We start from the raw sequence: 23,716 nt of genomic DNA, 5'->3' as shown, positions 1-23,716 counted from the left end.
TTCATTAATGTATTAATTATATTCACTTAAATCCAAATTGAATCCAATTAGCGAGGGAAACTACGTAACGAGCTTGTAACGTAATCAGTATTCTTTTCTCAAAACTCCGATCTCATGATACAGCGTTTTTCTTTTTGTAATAAATTATAATAAAAAATATTTCTTATACGGAAAAATGTTGTCTGATAATAAAAATTTATACAGTTGATAACGCATTTATTTCATAACTTAAAAACACATTATTTATTCGTAAAATGCTTCGATTTAAATATTAATTGCACATATATAAATATATAAACAATTGGTAAATTGTTTATATACAAAAATCATTGTTAATGAATTTATAATTTAAATTTTGAAGAAATAAAATGTGTATATATGTCATTAATAATTTCAAATTGCTTTTAAAAAAGAAAATATGTTTATCCGTTGAGCTATAAAAAAAATAAACTAGGACATTTTTTATTTAATTATAAAATAAAAAAAAAAATAAGATAATGAACAACGCTATTCATGGATCGGTGTGTTCTCGATCAACAAGTAAAGGAACAAGCTCGACTCACAAAAGCAACTTACAGAAACTTGGCACTGCAATTATGATAACAGGCGATTTATCAATAGAATAAAGAAATACGAAAATGTGACATCTCTTCATCTTCATAACTTTCAATTAATCAGATTTTAATTATTTTCATACGAATTCATGAATCTTGACAAATTGGTCAAATCGGCGGAATCGTAGAGACTATGTTGTGTATATTTTAGAACGATATAAATGGACTAAAAATCTTGAGAATTGTGTCATTCTAATATACATGTAAATTTTATTTTCGTCTTGCTATTTTCAACTTATCCAACATTGGAATTGAATCTTAAAATTGTATACAGGGAATGTATCAAATTTAATGTTAAAATTAAAAAAATACATTTTTTATTTTTCGTAAATTGCATTAAAAAAAAAGTTATCTCTTTAATTTGAAGAATCTTCAAAGAAATATATGTAATTTTAGTATTATTTATATTTAAATTAAATTAAATGCGACTTCGCAAAATTCAGTTTTTGCAAAAACAATTTATCAAAAGTTTTAATTATAATATTCAAAGTTAGATAAAGATTTATGTAAAAGCGTGTTAGTATGTTGCCGTAAAGTTTAGTTGTAATAATAAGGCACACGAGGTTTTCCTATAAAAATAAAATTTCAATGCACAATCCGTGATTTTTCCAAAAATCCGCCGATTTAATTATTTTCCTTTTCGAAAAAAAAAAATTTCCTCAGTTATCCAAACGATAAAAATAATATCGATTTTGCACAGAAATAACTATCGCGTCGCTATTTGCAAGTTTCTTATTCCCCTGTTTTTTTTTTCTTTTTATCGAACAATATCTTACTACTCTCCCCGATTTTATCACTATAATTATCACTTTCGTTGTTGTCCACACGACAATTCTTTTCGCTGGCACTTTCATTCTTGCCTTCGATCTATCTTCTCTAATTACATTCTCTACACATCTCTTCGGATCGGCGCGACCACAAAATCTCGCGGGAAAAGAAAAACGCTCTAGGCGCGCTCCCTTTCCTTTCCTCTTAGAAAAAACATAGAAAAAAGAGTCGTTAAGAGCTAGAACCTACTTAATAGTACTCTTATATGCCTAATAATCTAGTAATCTCCGTCGATGACGGCGGTCCGTTGGCGTTGCCTTTACGAAACACGTCTCGAGCACTGTGCCGCTGTTACAGCCAGTTCCATCCGCTTCTTAATTGTATTTCTCTCGACCGCCGCCATTCATCAAGGCCTCGTGAGGCAGTAATATTATCAATTATCATTCAATAACTATGTATCATCGATCCATAATCATATTTATCGATTAACTTTATCGTCTACCATGTCACCGCTCTCTTTAACTGCTACGTAACGTCATCATCGTCATTATCGTCGACCAAGTCTCTTACTTTTCTTCTCGTCGTTGTCAACGTCATCATCAACATTGTACTCGTTCCCGTATGATGTGCTTCGCACCTATTGATTTACGGATCTTCGGTTTTAAATCTCCTCCGTCTCTCTTTTCTCATTAACGCTCTGCAATTGGCGAACGAGTGAATGTCGACACCATCGAACGAAATCGTTTCACTCTCTCACACCCTTTCTCTTTCTCTCACTGAGATCTTCTCTTCTCTTTCTCTCTCTCTCTTTCTATTTTTCTTTTCTGATGCCTTAATCTTTTGTTCGCTTACTATATGATACGCATCAGCGTGCGGCCACTGTTGATCGACCGGACGAAGTCTGGGAAGCGAAAACACTACCAGCGATGATTTACAAAGACCTACGCGGATCGCGTCGGTTCTAGTGGCGCGGGACCGAAAGGATAGATTATTAATAGTTATTGCACTTGGACGGAAGACGAGTCCTTCTGGCCTACGATCTGGCTCCAAGCTATGGAGCTGATACCATCCAGGAAGTCAAGGCAAAGTTCTTCCGCTTTCATACGGCACCGTCAAAAGAAAGTACACGACACATTGTCGGAAAATTATTCGAAATATTCTATCTCCCAAATATCCAAATTTTAAAAATAAAACTGCGAATCATTCAAATTTCTTATCATCGAGCAAAATATCACAAGAATCGTATATGTTTAACTGTTAATTGGTTAATTGTCACGATTTAAAAAAGCTCAAAAATTATGCAATCAGCTGTGTGAGGCGCAACAGCGTTTCGTGCGCTCTTTGTCCAAAATATATTATCCGATATGTTTCACAAAAAATTTCAATAGATTCTAAGTTTGACTCAATAATTTTTTTCAAAAATAAAAATATATCTCTCAATTAAAGAAAAGACCGATTGTCAAAGAACTTTGTTAAAAATTTAAAGCACTATGCATTTCCTGGATGCGTATTATTGTCTATAAGGATTCCTCCGTTTGAAATAGAGAGTGCAAGGACCGTAACTCGTATTAAAAAATTTAAATTCGTATACGTAACATAGAACAATGTATTTTAATGCATTTAACAACATAAGTGTAATTTATAAATTCTTTAAAAGATCTGCACAGAATCTAAAATCGTAAACTTCAAATAGATTGCATTCTTTTGACAACGCGCTGAAAAACATAAAGTCTATCAAATCAATCAAGAAATTTTTCAATTATAAAATAAATATTTTTGGAAATGTTTAAATGACTCGTCTAAATTAAAATACATATATAATTATTTTAAAAATGCATAAAAACGTATTGCTTTATACTACACAAATTTACTTATTAAATTCGTTTAAAATTGTTAACGTTCATCGTATTGTAATGGTCATATAAATAAAAAAAAACACCGTCATCTCTACGCATGCGAGGATTGTCCTTGCACCCTCGTGTAATCCGGGAAATTTCGAGGGACGGGATTTCCCTTCTGGAAAAGTAAAGTTCTGTTGTTTGACTGGATCGAGACTTCGTCGTGAATTTTTGTTCAGGATCGATCGCGAGCGCCGCTCGCCGAGGGGCGCGCGATCGCTCGCACGCCCAACAAGAAAAGGAAAACTAAATCTATCGCTTCGCTCGCGTTCAGCCATCGCGCATACTTAACTGTATACATGAGTTACGAGTAATAGTAGTAGTAGTAATAATAGTAGTAGTATAGTTTAGCTTGTCTCATAAATATTGTCTACAGTATGGAAAGTCGGGCGGCCGTGGCGCGCGTATTTGGCGTGGCGTAGGAATACGGGACCTGGTGCCAGATAGCGTCCGAGTACGAGTACCTGAGTTCGTTCCAAATATCCATTATTTGATTATATTGTAGATTTCAACGAGCAAAAAAGCCCGTGACATCTTCACCGTACACAGTTTCAAGCACTAAGTTTTTCCGATTTGGCTTGAAGTCAATTTGATACATTTTGCGGATTAATTGATCATATAAGAGATGTAAAGACCAATCAAAGTTCAATTGATTTTAATTAAATAATCGAATAAGAAATCAAGTTTTGATAAATTGATGAAAATAAAAGTTACAAAAGATCAAATTTTCGTTAATTAATAATCAATTCTTTTTTTGTATAACTTTACAAATCAACGTCATCACGAATCAAAATTTATTAAATCGTCTATTTAACAAACAAACAAAAATCTAATATTATCAGATCTGCAATTGAGAAATGAGATAATACTGTATTATTACACATGTTAAATAATTTAGAAAATGAAAAAAGAAATTTATAAAATTAATTAAAATATTGTTGAATTAAACGGAAAAAAAAAATTATCATTACTTGAAGTCATTAGTTAAAAAAAATAATAGTATAAATTATTACATTTTTATCGAAAATAAAATAGAAGGAGTATTTATTATCGAATCATTATCCTCACAAGTCGGTACCGTACTCGGTACACAGCCGTACGTCATGTCCGTCGACCCGATCGCGCGCGATTGAAATGTGAGAGAGGAGAAAATAAAGACTCGTGTGTGTGAAAGAATACGCGAGGGGCCTTAACGAGGACGCTTAATTAAAAGGAGTTAATCATACGCTTTACATAATATAAATATATATACTCTTAAATGCATCATATAGGAATCTACGTTTGTGTATCTGGCAGTCTGGCGATCACAATGCTGTAGGAATACCTCGCGGTAGTGTGGGCAATATATCTATATGTATGTATATAAATATATATGTGTATGTATGTGTATGTGCATGTACGGATGCGTGTATATACGCGTATTCGCACCCACGCGCGAGTTGCGTGTAAACATATACGTGTGAAGTATACGAGGATGCGCTTCTCTGTCTCTCTATCTCTCCTTAATAGGGTATGCGGGTATGTTCGGAGTATGTATGTAGAAGCATAACGAAATGCGGGAGACAATCCGGGCGAATCCGTGCCTAATACTGTGTTTGCTTGTGGTTGCATCGCTGCGAGGAATACAGTGTAAATGGCTGTCTTGTCTGGACAAGACTGTGGAAATTTCTTCACCGCTTTCAGGCCGCCTGTTTAACGCGGCGTTCGTTTCTGTGCAATTTTTAGAATATATTTCCTAGACCTAAAATTAGTAGTACGAGTGACTAATATTACATTAGTAATAATAATTTGACTTAATTTATAATATGGTATGTAAGGTATCCGCGTAATTTGGAATTTTATATAATATAATTTTGCCCCGAAAATATTCTCCAAAACATAACGAAACGATTAAGGTCAGAGAAATTAAATCGATAAATTATTATAATATTTCACTTTCGTGAAAATTTTCTAAAATAACTTATGAAATATATATCTCTTTACAATAAATATTTTTTATATACATATTCTCTCTATATACCAAAAAATAATTTCGCAATAAATTTTGTGATAAATTTTACCGTTTCTCTTAATTCTCTAAACGTAAATTTCATTCTAAATATACGAATAAACTCAATAAAATTGTATAAAGACCTGCCTGCAAGTTTCATAAATAATCCTAAATTTTTAAATAAAAAAAATTTGTAATATACTTTTTTAGATATTTTCTAATTCTATATTAAAAAGAATCTCTAATAAATCTCTCACTGGGTTAAACGTGTGTGTCCAGTAACGACGAATGAGCAGATTTGAATGATAAATTAAAAATTTAGACAGCAATTAACAAGAATTTTTTTAAATTTCGATTTTATCAAGGGGAATCATGTTACGTATGATTTATTTCATTTGCGTTTTGAAATTGTCATAATTAAATAAATTGCGTCAAAACTAAAAAAAAACTCATGCTCCGAAAAAATCGAGTATAACAAATAGTTCCCGTTTGCTGATCAGGAATAATTTGTAAAATAAGCTAGTTAGCGACAAGATATTCAATTTTCACTCGCTTTTGTTCATCTTTAATGACATTCGCATCTACCGTTACTGTACAACACAGCCGCTAGTCTGGCCTGAAAGAGGTGAAGTTCTGACTCGCCTTCGAAGACCAGCCTCCGAGAATTCAGGGCTGTCTTCTGAGCGACTTTATCGTCGTTGATACTGACGTGACTCCATGGCTTGCAGTCATACGTTATCGATGTATCGCGCGAGTACTGTATCGGATCGACGGACGTTTGCTGACGTAGCCGCGTTTACGATCTCTTCGGAATATTCGCTTTCTCTCACCCATTCTCGCATCTCTTTCCTTCTCTCTCTCTCTCTCTCTTCTCTTTTTTTTTTTTTTTTGATGTCCCCAGTGAGCCACACGCGCACGGCTGCGCCCGTTTAAAAATATGGAACCAGTGTGACCAGAATGGTTGCTATGGAAGAGCTCCGGTTTACCGGACGGTCTCAATCCGACCCGGGGCGGGCCTCGGAGAAAAGAAGAAATACGCTGAAGAAAAAGTTCTTGCTAACTATCGCGCCTCGAGCCCGCGTTTGTCACGAGATCGCTTCACCGCGAGATGTCGTCGAGAATGAAATGCACCTGAAGAATGGTCGATCATTTGTGTTCCATTCTCGTGATTCCACACATCGCGTCGATATCGCGATTAAAACATTAAAAAAGACGTGTGTGAGCGAGCGATTTATCGTGCGCAAACCGATGAAGAATAAATGTTCTGACGGGCTCGGGGATGAAGTTCTGGGCCATACGAAGTGCGCCCCAGGTGGGAAATCGACGCGTTCTCTTGTTTACACGCGGCATATATCTCGTTACGTAAAAATAATAATTAATTAATTAATCAATTATGTGATTCACATAATAATAAACCTTAAAAAAGGATAAAAAAAATATGAATCCAAGATCGAGATGAGGGGGTGGGCGGTCCCCTCTCTCCCGAGAAGCAGAAGTCACCGACGCTCACCGTCGTCAGCTTTTTTAATCAATTATCGTTCTTAATGTCATTGTGTACACCAATTTGAAATCCTTCCCAAGTTCCTTCTTCTCAACCCTTCCATATTGCTCTCTTCAAAGTCGCGCATGCCGGACGTCGATCGTGCGCGAGAGAGATGCATCTTCCGGTCTTCCCGCATCTCTTCCTTCGTTCTTCCTCCTCTTCGTCTTTACGTGGTCTCTCCCGCGCGCGATCACGCCCGTAAACGACGTCGACGACGAGCACTGGACATCCACCCTCCCCCTCGTCACCTTACACAAGTTCCTGCTTGTAAATCTTCTCCTTGTGCATTCGCTCCATATGCCGCGCGATATGCATCTTCTGCTTCGCTTTGTAGACGCAATGGGGACATTGAAACTGGGGCTCCTTGCCGCACTCCCACTTCTGATGATTTCTCAGGCTACTCTTCAGCTTGTAGACCCTACCGCAGGCCGGGCAGTTGAAACCCTCCGGGTTCGACGAACCGGAGCCCAGGCCCTTGCCTAAACCCGCTCCGGATCGCCACATGATCGACGGCACGCTCCACCGCTGCCAGGCCGCTGCCCACTTGAGACCGGTGATGCTCAGGTCCTCGGCTGGAACACAAGATTCCCGGCTTTATTAGAATGTGTCCCGCGCGAACGCACGATCGGTTGAGGCGATATCTTTTATTGCGTTGCCAAGCGCTCGAGTGGGAAACGCAGCCGACAGTACCCGACCGTCGTTTCCTGCTTAAAAAATTAGAGCTTAGCGGCTAGGGGTAGGGGGGTTTTTTTTTATTTTAGATGGGTGTCGATGGCTCGCTGATTCAACTCGACGTGCCTCTTCGATGAACGTACGCTCCACACCCGTCTCTTGCCTCTTCCCTCGTTCTCTCTCGTCCACGGATGAACTCTCGTTCGTGTATATTTAAGAAATAATTCGGGGGAGGGGGGAGGGACGAGATAGAGATCGAGGCTGTGTCGTCGGGAGCGGAGAGGCACCTCCCCTCGGCATGTCCTAGAAAGAAAGCCATTTCGAAGAGGAGCCACGTTCAGGGATCGCTGGATCCTTGCAAGCCTCGCGGCTCATCCTCGATCGCTGATGCATCGATGCAACGATCGGCGTTGATCACTCGTCAAGAGGAATAGAGGAAAGAAATGCGTGTCCTTGTGTCCCTACTTTCGAACCCCAAGCAGCTAGTTATGAGCTTCGCATACGAGGAAGGAGCGGTAACTGCATGTTACGAAAGTAATATTCACAGATCCGAGGCTGATCGTTTGTTTAGAGACAGTAACTATATAACATTTTCGTTAGAAAACTTTTGAATGCTAGATCAGCCGAACGGTGAATGTTCCTTTCGATGCGCAAGCGATGAAAGTTCGATACGTAAGTGGCTTTACTATAAGTGGCTTTACTATATACAAGACTCGAAAAAAGGTTAGTGCGCATGCTACTCCCCTGATATCGTACAGGTGGAGAAGGCAGGAGAAAGAGATAAGAGATGCCAAGGGTGTAATTCAAGTGCTTAAGTAGCTCTCGCAACGATACTTGAACCAACCGAAGAGATATGCAATAAGATCAATTATTTACAGAGGAGAAATGCTCGTAACTTAGCGACTATAACTATTGTGATTCATCTAATTATTTCATAATTCATTTAATTTATTCTATAGTTCTAAAAAAATTAGTAATATATTTATTTATTCGTGATTACTCTTGCGAATGCCAACTGCAGCCCTTGATTCAATCGCAATCGTAAGACAATCGATAATTATTTCAACTATTTCGCTTGTAATTGAAAGTTTACACAGGTAAATTATTTGTAGGAATTATTGTCCCTTTTTTAATGTAATAATAGATGTATAAATGTTGATGTGTCGCGGAATTAATCTAAATATTATAAAATACGATGTATTAGCGCATGATTGAAAGCTGTAAAGATAAAGTTAGATAATCGAGGACGCATCTGTCGATTTTATAAGATAGCTACAATTACAAATTAGTTAATAATAGAATAATGTAGGGCACAACGTTCCTATCAATTGCATAAATTAATTATTCGTGAAAATGATATGACTACCAGCAGCAATATGTCAGTTGTACTAACTGACAATAAATTGGATCACGGGATAGTTTGATATGATGCTTATAACAAATTTATTTCCTTCAAACGTAGCAGACATAATAGACAGACTTCGAATACGATATTATTTGTCATTCGAAGTTACACAAACAGTCGAGTTAATAATAGCTGCATAATTTATGTTTGTTGCATAATGCCATCAGTCTTAATAAGTTCACTCATTACAAGCCTTAGATTAAAGTAAAAAAATACTTATTAGCTAATGATTTAAAACTAGTGACCCTTATGACGAACTTCATTCTTTATCTTTTGTCCTCCCACTCTTCATTCTCTTTCTTTCTTGTTTACTCCTTCTTCGTCAAAGAGAAAAACACAGTTTTTTGTCCGCAAGAAAAATCTTTGTCTTGACTTGTATGGCACTTATTATTTTACGTCAAAGGCACTTTGTTTTATAAAGACTTACATTACAAAAAAAGTCACTCCAAATTAATAAATTAATTGTTCTATAAAATTACCAATCAAATCTTACAAATTGAAAAAAAAACACAGACACACTAAAAAAAACGCAGGCAAATTATTATTAACTAACATAATTAATCAAATGTTTTTAGCTGCATAATTATAAGATATCTTTCAAAACATACTTCCTGTACCTAAAACTCGTTTTAATTTTACTTGCTAAAGAGTATACGTATGTAAAAAGTCTTATTAACGAGTTTACGTACAGGTTAAAAAAATATATAAAGACAAACACAGACATATGTATGTCATGACATATATACATATACAGTACCTTGACAATAAGCATACACAACCGTATGTTACACATATATATGTAATATATGTATGTAAAATATATAGCATGAAATATGTCACACTCATGTTAGTGTGTATTACAATGTTAATACAGTAGTAAAGATCGTAACAGTGTTTAAGGATAGATTTCGGAGATCATTTTGAGAGAAAAGTCCTAAAACTAAAATATCGAGAGGCTACAACAGTGTTCAAATAAGAAATGGTAAATTATACTATTCAAAATGCGTGCGTTCAGGTATATCTCAGCAGTGAAAGTGTTCGTAATATGATTCTTATTTTTTATAATAATTTTGCATATATCTTCAATGTACGATGTACCATATCTGAAGCGCGCAAATTTTGAACAACTTGATTTGTCAACTTTAAGTCCTTAATTAAAAGCTATTGTAGTCTCAATGTATTGCTATATATTAGGATTTTCATTTCAGAATGATTTTAGGAATCTACCTGTTGTTATGATCTTTACAGAACATTCTGTATATAACAGTAATCTTGATTTTCAAAAGGTTTGACACTTTAGTAATGCTACAATAATTAATATACATGTAAAGCTATTCATGAGGTGTAAAATACAATTAAAATCAAAAAGTCAATAACAATCATAGCGGATCATAGTGTTTAAATAATAATCTAATTGCGCACTGTATATTCGTCGAACATAAAGCGCAGCTCTTAAATTGAACCAGAAAAATAACATCGCAATATTAAATTATTAATTATTAATTTAATATTGTGATAAACAAATACTTTTTAATTGATTATAATCAATTAATAATACTGTTGCTACAGGCATTTATAAAATCCCCATCTCCATATAAATTATTATATGAACACTAAGATCCATTGTGACCGTTGTTGATCTTTCCTTGATTTTAATTGTTATATATAAAATTGAGAAAAAGCGTCATTGTCAGTCAGTAATCGATCTTGATACGTAATAATATTTTTCATATAAATTTTTGCAATTACCAGTTCGTGCAAATTGCAAGCTGATTATATTTGTCGATCTTAAACTATTTGCTGTAATACTTGAAGAAAATTTTTATGATTTTTGTTACTTGAGATAAAGATGAATTCCGTCGATTAAAAAAAATTTTCAATAATATAATAATACAATTCTACGTATAATACGTATATATTATATATAAAAGTGTATTATTATATTATTGTATTAGTACAAAATTAGTTTTGATGAGATTTAGATTCTGTCGTCTCGTAATCTCCTCAAATGTTTGAACGATCATTATAAAATATCTGGTAATCTCTTAAAATTTTCATTTCAAGAATATCTTCGTATCATATCTACTATTAAAGAACTATTAAAAAAAAATATCACTCATGTATTAAGCGCTTCATCAAATCGTTCTTTGCTGAGGACAGTCTTTTGAGTCTTATCGCGCGATTTTATATTAAGAGAAATGACCCTTCGCTTCGGTTTTGAATCGATCGAGATTAGTCGAGCTCTATTTTCGGAAAGCAGTAGTCTAGATATTTCTCCACATCCACTTTATCCTGATGCTGGCGACGTATATGACGTTGCCAGTGTGCTTTGCGCTTGCAACGTTGCGGGCAATATGGACATTTAAACTGCGGCTCCTTGCCGCATTCCCAATGCTCGTGGCGTTGCAGCGAATCCTTTCTCCTATATGAACGACCGCATCTAGCGCAGGCGAATCGACCGAGCGGATTGTTGGCATAGGTCCAAGCTTTCGGTATCTTCAGCTCGGCGAATGGCATCACTGTTTTCTCCTGTACTGTCAGATTTAAGAATTCCTCCCCTGGGTCGTTCTCTTTCGCCGCACCTGCAAATGGGAAAAGACATAGCTTTAGGTCAGTTCCACTGTCCCATATAAGACTCCATGCCATTCAAATTGAACGTGCGATCTGTGCTTGCCCTCGGATAAGTCCTGGAATATCGTTAGAGAGAAATCTGTGGGATATATTTTTAATTTAATCAAGGAATTAACCAAATTCGGATTTTTTTTTAATTAATTGCAAATACGTCGATTTCAGATAAATGTTTATAGTCCTGAAAAATTACAATTTTACAATTGTAAAAATTTTTGAAATCTTGTTAAAGAACAAATTGTGGGAAGGATTTAAAAACTGAACACAATGGGAGGATGAAAGTAATCAGGAAATAAACCTTAAATTAATTATAAATATTTCATTGATTTCAATAATTTGAAAATAATAACTGTAAATGCATCTCGTCAAAGATCTAAAAGAAACTTATTACAAAATATTTATACACAAAATACACTATTAAAAAATTTATCATCCCTGGTAGAAATTTCATGTATCTCTAAATAGTTATCAGACAGATTTATTACTTATTACTCTGTCTAGTAACTGAGTAATGAAACCACTGAGAATCCCAATCAAGATATAACATGTTGCCTGTTACTACGCACAAAAAAATATAGAAAATCCGAATCCATTTACTGAACAAAAACAGAACAATAAATAGATTACTTAATTAACAAGCAAGCCTGAAAACCTGTATATTAATACTTGACAATAATGGACAATATTTTTACCAGGAAAACTGCTTCACGCCACTAATTAAAATTCTATTAACTTCTTATTTATTTTCTACGTAATATTAATACATTTAATAAGAATACAGTAATACGAGACAGTAACTGGATTGATGTTTACGAAAACTGCATACATTTCTACCAAGAATAATTTGTTTTTAATTAACGAATAATAACATTTTTATTATATTAGAGTTATAGCAAACTTTTTCTTACTCGATTAATAATAATAAAAATTCGCAGAAATTTTACACATAATTTTTTCGGAATAATCACAATAAAACCATTTCATAATTTTTATTTATTTGCTTACATAACCAAGGTATATTATTATTAATGTTCACTTTTATTTTCTGAAGTTTAAATGCTTAAGAGAATCACTTAACACAAATATATTTACTCTAAACTCGACTCAGCGTCGTCCAAAACAATTTTTGTTTTTAAAACACAAAAGTAATATAGTAAGTAATGCAGTTAGTGATTAATAAAACGTAATACAGTAATTAATAGAAAGTAACATACAGTATTAATGCAAAGTAATATATAGTAAATCATATAGATTAGAACAATTAGTTCTTCAATATGATTAAAGCATGAAGTTAATGATTTAAAATTATGTTTTAAACTTATAGAATCATTCTTATTTCTGGTTGGACATTTCCGAATGGAATATATTGACGTGTCATACACGTCGATGGGAAACATTACACACGTGACGATGAACATTTCGTTTACGATGATGTTGATAGTTGCACCAAGAACATTGGAATATCTTTAGCCTGCCATGCTTCACGTAGGTTATCTTGCGACTATGCTGTTCACCTAAAAGAAAAAACAGAAATAGATGAACTAGTGTTCAATTATATCGATCTCTTATAAGGAAAGAACAATTTTACTGTAGTACCTAAAAATTTAACTAGATACAGATCAAAAAATAATTTTATGATGGGCTATTAAAATTATTATGTAAGACATTCAAACATGATGCCACTACTGCAAAAAGTTTTAATATTCTGGCAATCAGTTTAAACGTCCAATATAAATTTTTTAATGGTTCAACATAATTATTTTCAGATTCGTATTTCAGCAAAATCATTCTTTACATGTAAGGGTAAAAGGTATTTTAAAAATTGAAACAAGCTTTGAGTTACTTCGAGAAGCATATTTGCCTTCCGATATTCCCGCGAATAACTGTAATGACATAAAGGTTCGATGTGTCTTAAGTGATGAAATAGATAGCACGGGCAACAGAATAAAATTTCATGAATAAAATATTATAAACGAGAGATCGAGTGCGTTCATAAAAATTCAATTTTTGTTGAAATCTGAGAAAGTCTCGTAAAATATATCTTCACAAGACGGGTCAGGACGGAAAGAGGAAATGAAGCAGCGAGTTATGAAAACAAGGCCTAGTCTTTATTTCGACCGTACAATGGGATAGATAGAGTTGTACATGAGAAAGCGTATGCGACGTCAAATGTAATTTTGAGTACGGTTGCATCCTCGATAGTGCACCTGCATGTGTCTAAGTAGGTTGCTTTTCCTGCAAGATCTGTAGTTACACAAGGTGCAGACGAAGCTAGGTTCTTTCCTACATTCGTAAGTCCGGTGATACTTCAACGAACCCAAAGTCTTGTAAATCCTGCCGCAAGACTCGCAACTGTACTTCGCGAATAAGGAAGGACCCAAGATGCCTCTGCGATAATAATCTGCGGAAATACACGAGAAACGAAATACTATGGTTAATAAAAGGATGACATTGTGCTAGTCGAATCATTTCTAAAGAATCACTTATATCCGTGTATTTCGTGTTTCTATCGATTCTTTATTTCGCTAAGCAACCATAATATTATAAAGATTACAATCATTAATCTGTTATAACATATAGAATTTATGATACATATATATATGCATGTACATACATATATACTAAATCATATTATTCAATAGTCTATAGTAATTATATACTTTGTTTTACTCAAATTAGTCTAATTATTCATAAATTTATATTCAATTCTTAACATAAAAAAAGATCGTTTATCCCTGCTAGAAATGTATACAGTTTTCTTAGACACCCATTCAGTTACTGTCTAATAGTACTGTATTAGGTATAAAAACATTGCGAGTTTTATTCAAATGGCTGAAGCAATTTTCCTGGTAAATATGTGTAGTCACCTGTCCAGTTGTTATCTAGTATTAATATTAGGTTTTCAAGCTTGTTTATTAATTAATTAATTGAATAGTCCATTTACTGTCCTGTTTTGGTTCAGTAAATGGATTCAGATTTTGTGCATCTTTTGTATGCAGTCACTGCGGATAAAGCGTTACACCTTGATTAAAATTCTCAATAGTTTTCTTTTCAATCAATGAACAGAAGTAATAAAACTATCTAGCAACTATTCAAAAAAATACATGAAATTTCTACCAGGGATTTTTATTAAACATGAAATTTAGAATGCAAGAATAGAAAAACAGAGACACCAAAAACAAAAATAAACGACAGAAAACAAAAACAGGAAATCAAGAATAGGAAATCAGAATGTAACTTTATAAAAGTTTTGAAAGCTTCCAACGTGTTTTATGATCTCATTTTCCGAATTATTTTCCGCTTTCGCAATTTACCATGAATATCAATTGGATGTAAAATTTCCGAATTTAATTTTGATCACGTCTTCTTCCGCTTCACGAGTGTTTATATAAGAAGTGTCTGTGTAAGTTGAACTTCTTTATAGTCCTATAGGGACACTTGCTGCACTCATACATGTATTTAGATTCATCCATTACTCCGGGAACAGATTTCTCTTTAGCCGATGTTGCATCCAATGCAGTGTATCTGAAGTAATTATGCACTGAAAAAAATAAGAGGATTGTTACTTAGTGATAAATTCATACTGCTAGCAACTTCAAATAGTATGACGACATCGGACGAATGCTTTACAAAGAAGCAGATTACAAAATTATAGCAAATTAATCGTAATTATACATTCCAAAATTTTTAATTCGATTCTCAGCATATTTTCAATGTTTATGATAAAAATTTAATTATATAGTTTTCGTGAATACTGGATTTCCTAAAATTATTTCAAAACAATATTGTTCTATATTGAGAGTAATAAATATTGTACAAAAGATTGTCAATAAAAATCAAATAAAATGCAGACAAAATTTTTTAATGATAAACAGATACTATTACCTCTAAGAAAATGACCTTTAAAAACATACACATAATAGTAATTAAACGAGAAATATTGAAATATATTTTGCAAAAAAAATTTATAGGATTGTTTATTAAAGGCGTGCGGGTACCCGAGCTTCAGGTCGGGTCGAGATTTTTTTTCAGGATCGGATCGGGTACCCGAATTTTAAGGTCCCGACCCAATCCCGAAAAAAATTCCCGACCCAACCCGAATTCGAAATCTCGGATACCCGCACATCTCTATTGTTTATACATTAAATATTCGCAAATGTACTTTCTTAACATTTTTCTATACGTACGAGAATATGTACAGAAATTAGCGCATCAAAATCAGGTAGCGAGAAAAAATGTTTATTGTCCTAAAACTAACTACACCTATGAATTGTATTATTATACATTGAATGAACTGATACGTGCGCTGCATTTGAAATTGATTTTGTGATAAACATCCCACAATTCTATATCGAACGATTATTTTAGAAAATATCAAATAATCTTAAACACAGTTTCAAATTCGACAAATCATTTAACATTGCGATTTTATCAAAGAAGAAATGAATTCGAAAGAAAAAAAAGCTCGATTAGTATACTAATCTAATTTTTGTACATAGCATATATTTTTGTTTGGCTGTTACGCAACAGAATCACGACTTCTGATTTATTTGGCGTTCAAAATAATGCCAATATAAATTCTTAACATCAATTAGTATTATTCTCTATATTATTAAAGCATTTAACACAACAGGTGTTAAATAATGTGTTTCTAGGAATCATTTTGCATTATTATTTGGTATTCGCCGTAATTCTTTCATCACTATCTTTTTATTTCTATAAAAAAAGAAGCGTAAACTAGAAATAATGTTTCAAAATTAGTACACTTATCTTCTAATAAATTTAAAAAAGACTGTACAAAAGTAAAGAAATTTAATTGCTTCGAGCAAGTAGTGTGAAATGACGCATTTAGATATAATGATCATTTAGTTCAAATTATTAACATAAAATTTTCCAGCTTCTTAAAAATAACGTAAAGATCTTTTTTTGATCATTTATATCTTGAATTATCCACGAGTGGGAATAAACGTGTTAATTTTATATCTCCGCTGTATTTTGAACTCGATACTGTTTAGAAGTTCGAAAATTTCTGCTATCTCGCCACGATTGCTTTCTCGCGAGTCTCCATCGTTTTTGTCAAGCGGAGTTCTCCTGATCCGTGAATACGTGAACGTTGTAATGCCTCAGTAGACTGTGTTTGTGCTTGAACTTGGCATGGCACATCATACATGCGAATTGCGCTTCCTTGCCGCACTCGAATTTCTTGTGACGCTGCAAGGAGATGATTCTTCGGTACTGCCTGTCGCAGGTGTCGCACGGATACATCTGGACGGTGGTGCATTGTTGGTAGATTGCTGAAAGCATAAACATTCATTGGTTAGATTGATAACAATTAGAACGTTGGTTGCCATTCGAAAAAGGTAGTCACACGCGGAGGAACAACGTTTACTTGGAATAAAGTTAACTTGGTGCTAAACATTTTGATACAAGGTGATAACATATTCCAATTGACATTTCTGTTTCCGATATCCTTTAACTTCTTCAGTAATGTAAAATATCATTTTGATACGTTGTAAAAAAATATTTTATTATAAGATAGAACGATACAAATAAGATTTCTGTGCAAGGAGACACTTTATATTAAAAAGTTTCTTTTGACAGTTGATTAATTTTATTTTTTATAAATTCCGTAAAATTTTCATACGCTTTGAGGACAAGGTCTGAAAAGCTTGCTAACGGAGTTGACTTTTTGTGTTTCTAATAATATAATAAAATTATTAAAGATCAATAAGACTCGCAAACAAGTAATACAGTAGTTAAAGCAATTTTCCTAGTAAATATGTGTAGTCACCTGTCCAGTTGTTTTAGTATTAATAGATAGATTTTCAGGCTTGTTTGTTAACTAATAAATAGTCTATCATCTATTGCCCTGTTTTTGTTCAATAAATGTGTTCAGTAAATTCAGTACCATGAATATTAATTAGATGGTAAAATTTCCGAATTTAGTTTTGATCACGTCTTCTTCCGCTTCACAAGTTTTTATTTAAGAAGTGTTTATGCATGTTGAACTTCTTTACAATCCTATAGAAACACTTGCCGCACTCATACATGTATTTAGATGCATCCAGTACTCCAGGAACAAATTTTTCTTTAGTCGATGTTGGGTCTGATGTAGTGTATCAAAAGTAATTATGCATTAAAAGAAACAAGAGGATTGTTACATACTGACAAATTGATACTGCTAGCAATTTCAAATAATACAATGACATCGGACGAATACTTCACAAAAAAAGAGATTACAAAATTATAACAAATTAATCGTAATTGTACATTCCAAAGTTTTTCATTCAATTCTCAACATATTTTCAGCGTTTATAATTAAGAATTTAATTATATAGTTTTCGTGAATATTGGATTTCCTAAAATTATTTCAGAACGATATTGTTCAATATTGAGAGTAATAAATATTGTGCAAAAAATTATCAATAAAAATAAAATAAAATGCATAAGAAGAGATGTAGAAAAAATTTTTAATGGTAAAGACAATTTACTAAACAAATGCCATATCTCTAAAAAAAATTACCTTCAGAAAGATATACATAATAATAAAGCGAGAAATGTAAAAACATATTTTGTAAGAACAAGATTTATAGCGTTGTTTATTATACATTGAATATTCGCAAAAAAATCTTTTTAATATTTTTCTATACGTACGAAAATATGTATGTACAAGAATATGAAATTAGCGCATGAAAATCAAGTACGGAGGAAAAATTTATATTTTCCTAAAACTAAGCTATTAATTGTATTATTATACATTAAATTAACTGATACGTGCGCTGTATTTGAAATTAATTTTGTGATAAACATTTCACAATTCTATATCGAAAGATTGTTTTAAACAATATAAAATAATCCTACACAATATTTCGAGCTCGATAAATCATTTGAAATTGTGATTTTATTAAAAAAAGAAATCTATTCAGAAAAGAAAGAGGTTCTATTAGTAAACTAATCTAATTTTTTTTTATTTTAATCTAATTTTTGTGCATAGCATATATTTTTTGGTTGTTACATCACAAAATTCGATAAGCGCAATAGAATCACGACTTCCAATTTGTTTGACGTATAAAATAATGCTAATATAAACATAGATTGTTAATATAAATTAATATTGTTCTCTTATTATTGAAGCATTTAACACAAAACAGATATTAACAATGTTCCTAGAAATCATTTTATACATTATTACTTGTTATCGTAATTCATTTATCATTACTTTTTAATTCTATTTAAAAAAAAAAAAAAACGTAAACTAAAAATAATGTTTCAAAGAAAGTACACTTATCTTTTAATAAATTTAGAAAAGACTGTAAATAAGTACAAAGTAAAGAAATTCAATACCTCCGAGCAAGTAATTTGAAATGACGCATTTAGAAATAATAATATCATTTAGTTACATAAAATTTTCTAGCTTACTAAAAATAATGTTAAAATCTTTTTTGATCGCTTATGTCTTGAATTATCCACGAGTGGAAATTAACGTATTAATTTTATATCTCCGCTATGTTTTGAACTCGATGCTGTTTAAGAATTCGAAAATCTCTCCACGATTGCTTTCTCGCAAGCTTCAGTCGTGTTTGTCAATTCTCCTGGTCCGTGTACACGTGAATGTTGCGATGCCTCAATAAACTGTGTCTATACTTGAACTTGGCATGGCACATCGTACATTCGAATTTCGCCTCTTTGCCGCACTCCATTTTCTTGTGACGCTGCAGAGAGAGGAATCTTTGGTACACTCTGTTACAGGTGTCGCATTTATGCATCTGGACGGCGGAGCGTTGCTTGTGGGTTTCTGAAAGCATAAACATTTATTGGTTAGATTGATAGCAATTAGAACGCTGATTGTCACTCGGAAAAGGTAGTCACACGCGGAGAAACAACGTTTACTTGGAACAAAGTTTACTTGGTGTTTAACATTTTGTGACGAGGTGATAACATTCCACTTGACATTTATCTGTATTCTTTAACGTCTTGAGTAATGTAAAATATCATTTTGATACGTTGTAAGAAAATATTTTATTATAAGATAGAACGATACAAACAAGATTTCTGTGCAACGAGATACTTTTTATTAAAAAATTATTTTTGACAGTTGATTAATTTATTTTTTATAAATTCCGTAAAATTTTCATGCGCTTTGAGGACGAAGTGCAAAAAGTTTAATTAATTTCTAGCGTAATTGACTTTTTGTGTTTGCAACCATATAATAAAATTATCAAAGTTCGAGAAGATTCGCAAACAAGTAATACATAAAATATTACTAATTAAGAGTGAGGTTCAGGTGAAAGAAATAAACAACTCGATTTTAAAAAATAACCCGGGAAAAAGAATATTTCTTTATTAATAATATTAATAATAGTTATAATAATTAATATAAGAGATACCATTATAATAGACATTCTTCCGCTTAATAAACCTTCCAAGTAAAAAGAGAAGAGAAAAAGGAAGAAAAAACTAAAAATATAAAATTAAATATTAGAAATACCGAGGTGCAACGAAGGGGGAAGGCGTTGCGATATTGGTTTAAATCGCCCCCTTTCTGCCCGATACGCTTACAAACCCTAAACGAGGACTAAAAAGAGAGACGGAAAAGTTGGCGAGAAAACGTATAAAACGTGTACTTAAATATTAAACGATAAAGATTCGGTAACAAGAGTCTCGGAATAACGAGGTCGATCTCGGCCGATCGACTCCGCGGTGGCGGACAAAACTCCGCCGAATCGGATCGGCATCCATGATGAAGATCATGGTTAAGAGCTATGGGTAGAGATGTGCAACGAGTATACCCCGCATCATCTCGCAGGCAGGCAGGTAGAGACGCGAGCGCGTTCGCAAATACTGATATCAAAAATACTGACGTGCATCCCGTGATCGGATGCGCGTCGACTCTCGACGTTACTTTCGTTCTCTTTCTTAGCATCTCTCTTTCTCTCAACGTGTCTGTTTACAAGTACCCGAAAACTGTTGCCATTTCTCTCCACATCTGCGAATTCTTCGATCAATCCGAGAGAAATCCTTATCCGACGAAGACTTTGGATAATATTCCTCTCCGATAAAGCAATTGTGTCTCGAATCTCTCCATATTTTTAGAGTTCATTTTTCCAATTGTCCGAAAAAAAGCATTAGACTTTATCTAGATTTTATTTGTCAGATCTGAAAACTGGATCATGGCGAAAAAACGATCGATCTGAGTTTTACAAGTGGCTCGTTAAAAAAATTAATAAGTATTTCGATGTCATTGAAACTTTAATAACTTTGAGGCATGTCAAAGAACCCGCAGATGAAAGAAATCGCAATAATTTAGTGGACATCCTATATACATATTTCTATAAATACATATATATTTATAAGTGTATAAACGTGTATAAAAATGGAAAAAAGACATTCATATAAATCTATGAGTATGGTCCCGCGCGGCGCGACAGGAAAATTGATCTCGTCGATCCGGATCGGAAAGTTGTGTGAAATTAAATACTATGTTAAATAAGTAAAAATGCGAAAGGAGGTCAAGTGATAAACATTGGAAATCATTTCCGCGTAAAGAAAATGTATATTAAATAAGAGGCACAAGGACAACAATCCTTGGGATCGCAAGACCAAATCCGTTCGCGCGATCGAGCTCTATGCAAGCTGCGCTCGTAAATTCGTATAAACGTACAAGTGATCTTTAACATTATTAGAATGTGTCGATCATATTTTCCGATTTCGTGGTCGATTATGTTACTAATCTTCCTTACGCTGTCTACAGCTGGACGAGATAAACGTGCGTGAACAAACGCGAATGAAAAAATTGCTTCAATCGCGAATATTGGCGTAATCTTTCGTGCATTTGTCGAAGTTATTCGTTCGTGTCCATTTCTACCAACGCAGATTGACTTTAATCTCGGTTTAATTAATTTTTTTATCTTTTTCTAGTTCTAAGAATTAAAGAGAGATAAAGAAAAAATTAAGCTAAGATCAAAGTCCATCTGCAATGATGGAAGTGGGCATCAGTGCCCGTTCGCACTTGTCCGCTTAGCCTGGGCCCGACTTGAGACACGCGCGAAGCGATTGCGAAATGCGGATTTTTGTACTTTACCGGATACGTTAACGTAATCATTCTCTGTCACGTTTAATGGATTATTACTCTTTACATTACACAAATATATTATGTAGAGATGTTTTGGTAGAATTGAATCTTTCTAATCTATCGCCAACACGCCATCCTATTAAAAATGTTAACAATGATTAACGAATCAACAGTAGTCTCTCTGTTATGTAAGATACATGTGCGAAAAATTAATTCTCACGTCCGTGTTCGCGGTCACGGACGAATTATCTGAAATAACAGATAATTATTGTCTATCATAAGCGCCTAAATTCTCTCAGGTAACCGAGCTTCTGAAGATTGTTTCGCAAACACCACCAGTAAACGAATGCGCGAGTTCGGTTTGCATCTCCATTTGTCAATTTCTCGTCAAAGGCACTTCGGAAATCCTCTCTTTATTTTTCAAATAAAGCATATCATCTATGAAATTAGGAATAACAGTCATAGTATGAGAAACAAGTCGAAAGTATTGAACTTTTCTCGGTGCTAAACGGAAAAAGTAATATCAATTAAAAATCCCAAAGTTATTTTTTAAATGGCCTATATCTCGTAGTATGTAAAAATACTAGCGAGACGTGTTATGTTTGATCGACAGAGTCTCTAAATCTAAGTTTCACCGATGATATTATCGGATCGTTTTCAGTTATATGTAACTTTAATATTACATAAACTTTTTTTCACGATTACATTTCTTCAAATTTTATTCTCGTATTCCACGTATTTCACGCGGAATGTGTCAGATGTCATTAGATCATAATGCAAAAAACTGTTAAAATTTTTATGAAAAAAAATCCGTGTGCGATTTATAGAAATATTCTTCGTACATTGTATAAACAAAATAAAAGACCGACTTTTCAGCCTAAAATATTCGAGCTATATGCAATTCGGGTACAAAGTTCGCTATTGTCGAAATGTACTCGCGATCTTTGAGAAACAGATCTCGGAATGCCTTAGTGCGATTTCTTTGGTGGCATAGTCATACAATGCGAAATAAAATGATAATAAACCTGATTCTTACTTATTTTTTTAAGATTGGCAAAAAGATATGTATAGCAGCTATGCAATGTATGTTTTTTTTTTTAGAGTAAATAGAATATGTATCTAATATACATGTATGTTTCTAAAATTATACATATATAATTTTATAAATATATATACATATGAGGTGTCCCAGACTTCGAGTAGGAAAACCGAATAGGAACTGTGCTATTTTTCAAGGTAAAAATTAGGAACTAAAAAATGTGATTTCTGTTACATACTTCTATTTAAATAACCTTATGTAACTCTGTAGAAATATAAAGATAACTTTTTTATAAGCACATACATTTACTCCAAAGAGAACATACGTAACATAGTGCACGTATCCTTTCGCGAATCTTAATAAACAGGTGAGTCTGTTAATATTATCTTTTTTCCTCGCATTATAAGCCTTATGCAAAACAACTGCGACGATACTATAGCGTAGCGATAGATTTTAGATGACAAATTATTTACGCCGTGCACAATAAAAGTGTGATCACGTGAGCTTACAAATCAAAGCAGCAGAGCTACGCGAGCTATTAACTACAATTTACCACCAATCCCCAGCAAGTAAAATTAAACCAATAATGCTCTTCTAAGTTCCTTAAGTAACCCAATATCTTACAAATAAATTGAAATGCTTTGGCCCGTAATCTCACCGCGCATATCTCTGAGTACGACTGTCCATTTCTCTTAGCTTATAAGTGAGTTAACAAAACTTAAGATTCAAAACTGGACGGTTTCGCGTTAACCGCGGCGATAAATAATAATGAGATTACGGGTGTTTGTGAGATTCCAAATTTCGAATTCACGTAAAAGACAAATGCGAAGTATGTGTTATAGATGAAAAATTAAATCTTCTGATAATTCGAGGTGCGATTAAAAAATGTGTAACATTAAAAAAAAATGAATGTTTCCCCGACAAAATTTTTAAAATTCTTTTCACGAGGCTCATTAAGTGATTTGTACATATTAGCGCAAATATTAGAAAACATAATACGTGTATGTTTCAAATCTCTCAATCTCTTTTATAGTAGTATCTTTAAACATTACCAGATCTACACTATGAGTCAATATTTCATAATATG

General features: G+C 33.4%; 1 protein-coding gene across 6 annotated transcripts in view; it reads right to left on the bottom strand.

Annotated features, from left to right (window-relative positions):
- The window catches only part of LOC105196315 (longitudinals lacking protein, isoforms A/B/D/L), a 291,818-nt gene that overhangs the window by 72,807 nt on the left and 195,295 nt on the right, over positions 1 to 23,716 (bottom strand). The window contains exon 7 of one of the 6 annotated variants that reach the window (XM_026132741.2): positions 16,158 to 16,812. The exons of the other annotated variants lie outside the window; for them this stretch is intronic. Coding sequence (XP_025988526.1) covers positions 16,595 to 16,812 — 218 coding nt within the window. The 3' untranslated portion in view covers positions 16,158 to 16,594. Of the gene's footprint in view, positions 1 to 16,157; positions 16,813 to 23,716 lie in introns of those variants that run through there. 6 annotated transcript variants of the gene reach the window in all.

The sequence above is a fragment of the Solenopsis invicta genome, chromosome 4, assembly GCF_016802725.1.
Source record: "Solenopsis invicta isolate M01_SB chromosome 4, UNIL_Sinv_3.0, whole genome shotgun sequence".
In the NCBI taxonomy this organism is placed as follows: domain Eukaryota; kingdom Metazoa; phylum Arthropoda; class Insecta; order Hymenoptera; family Formicidae; genus Solenopsis; species Solenopsis invicta.
Note: the sequence above shows the minus strand (reverse complement) of the source record. Positions and strands in the feature narration are given on the sequence as shown.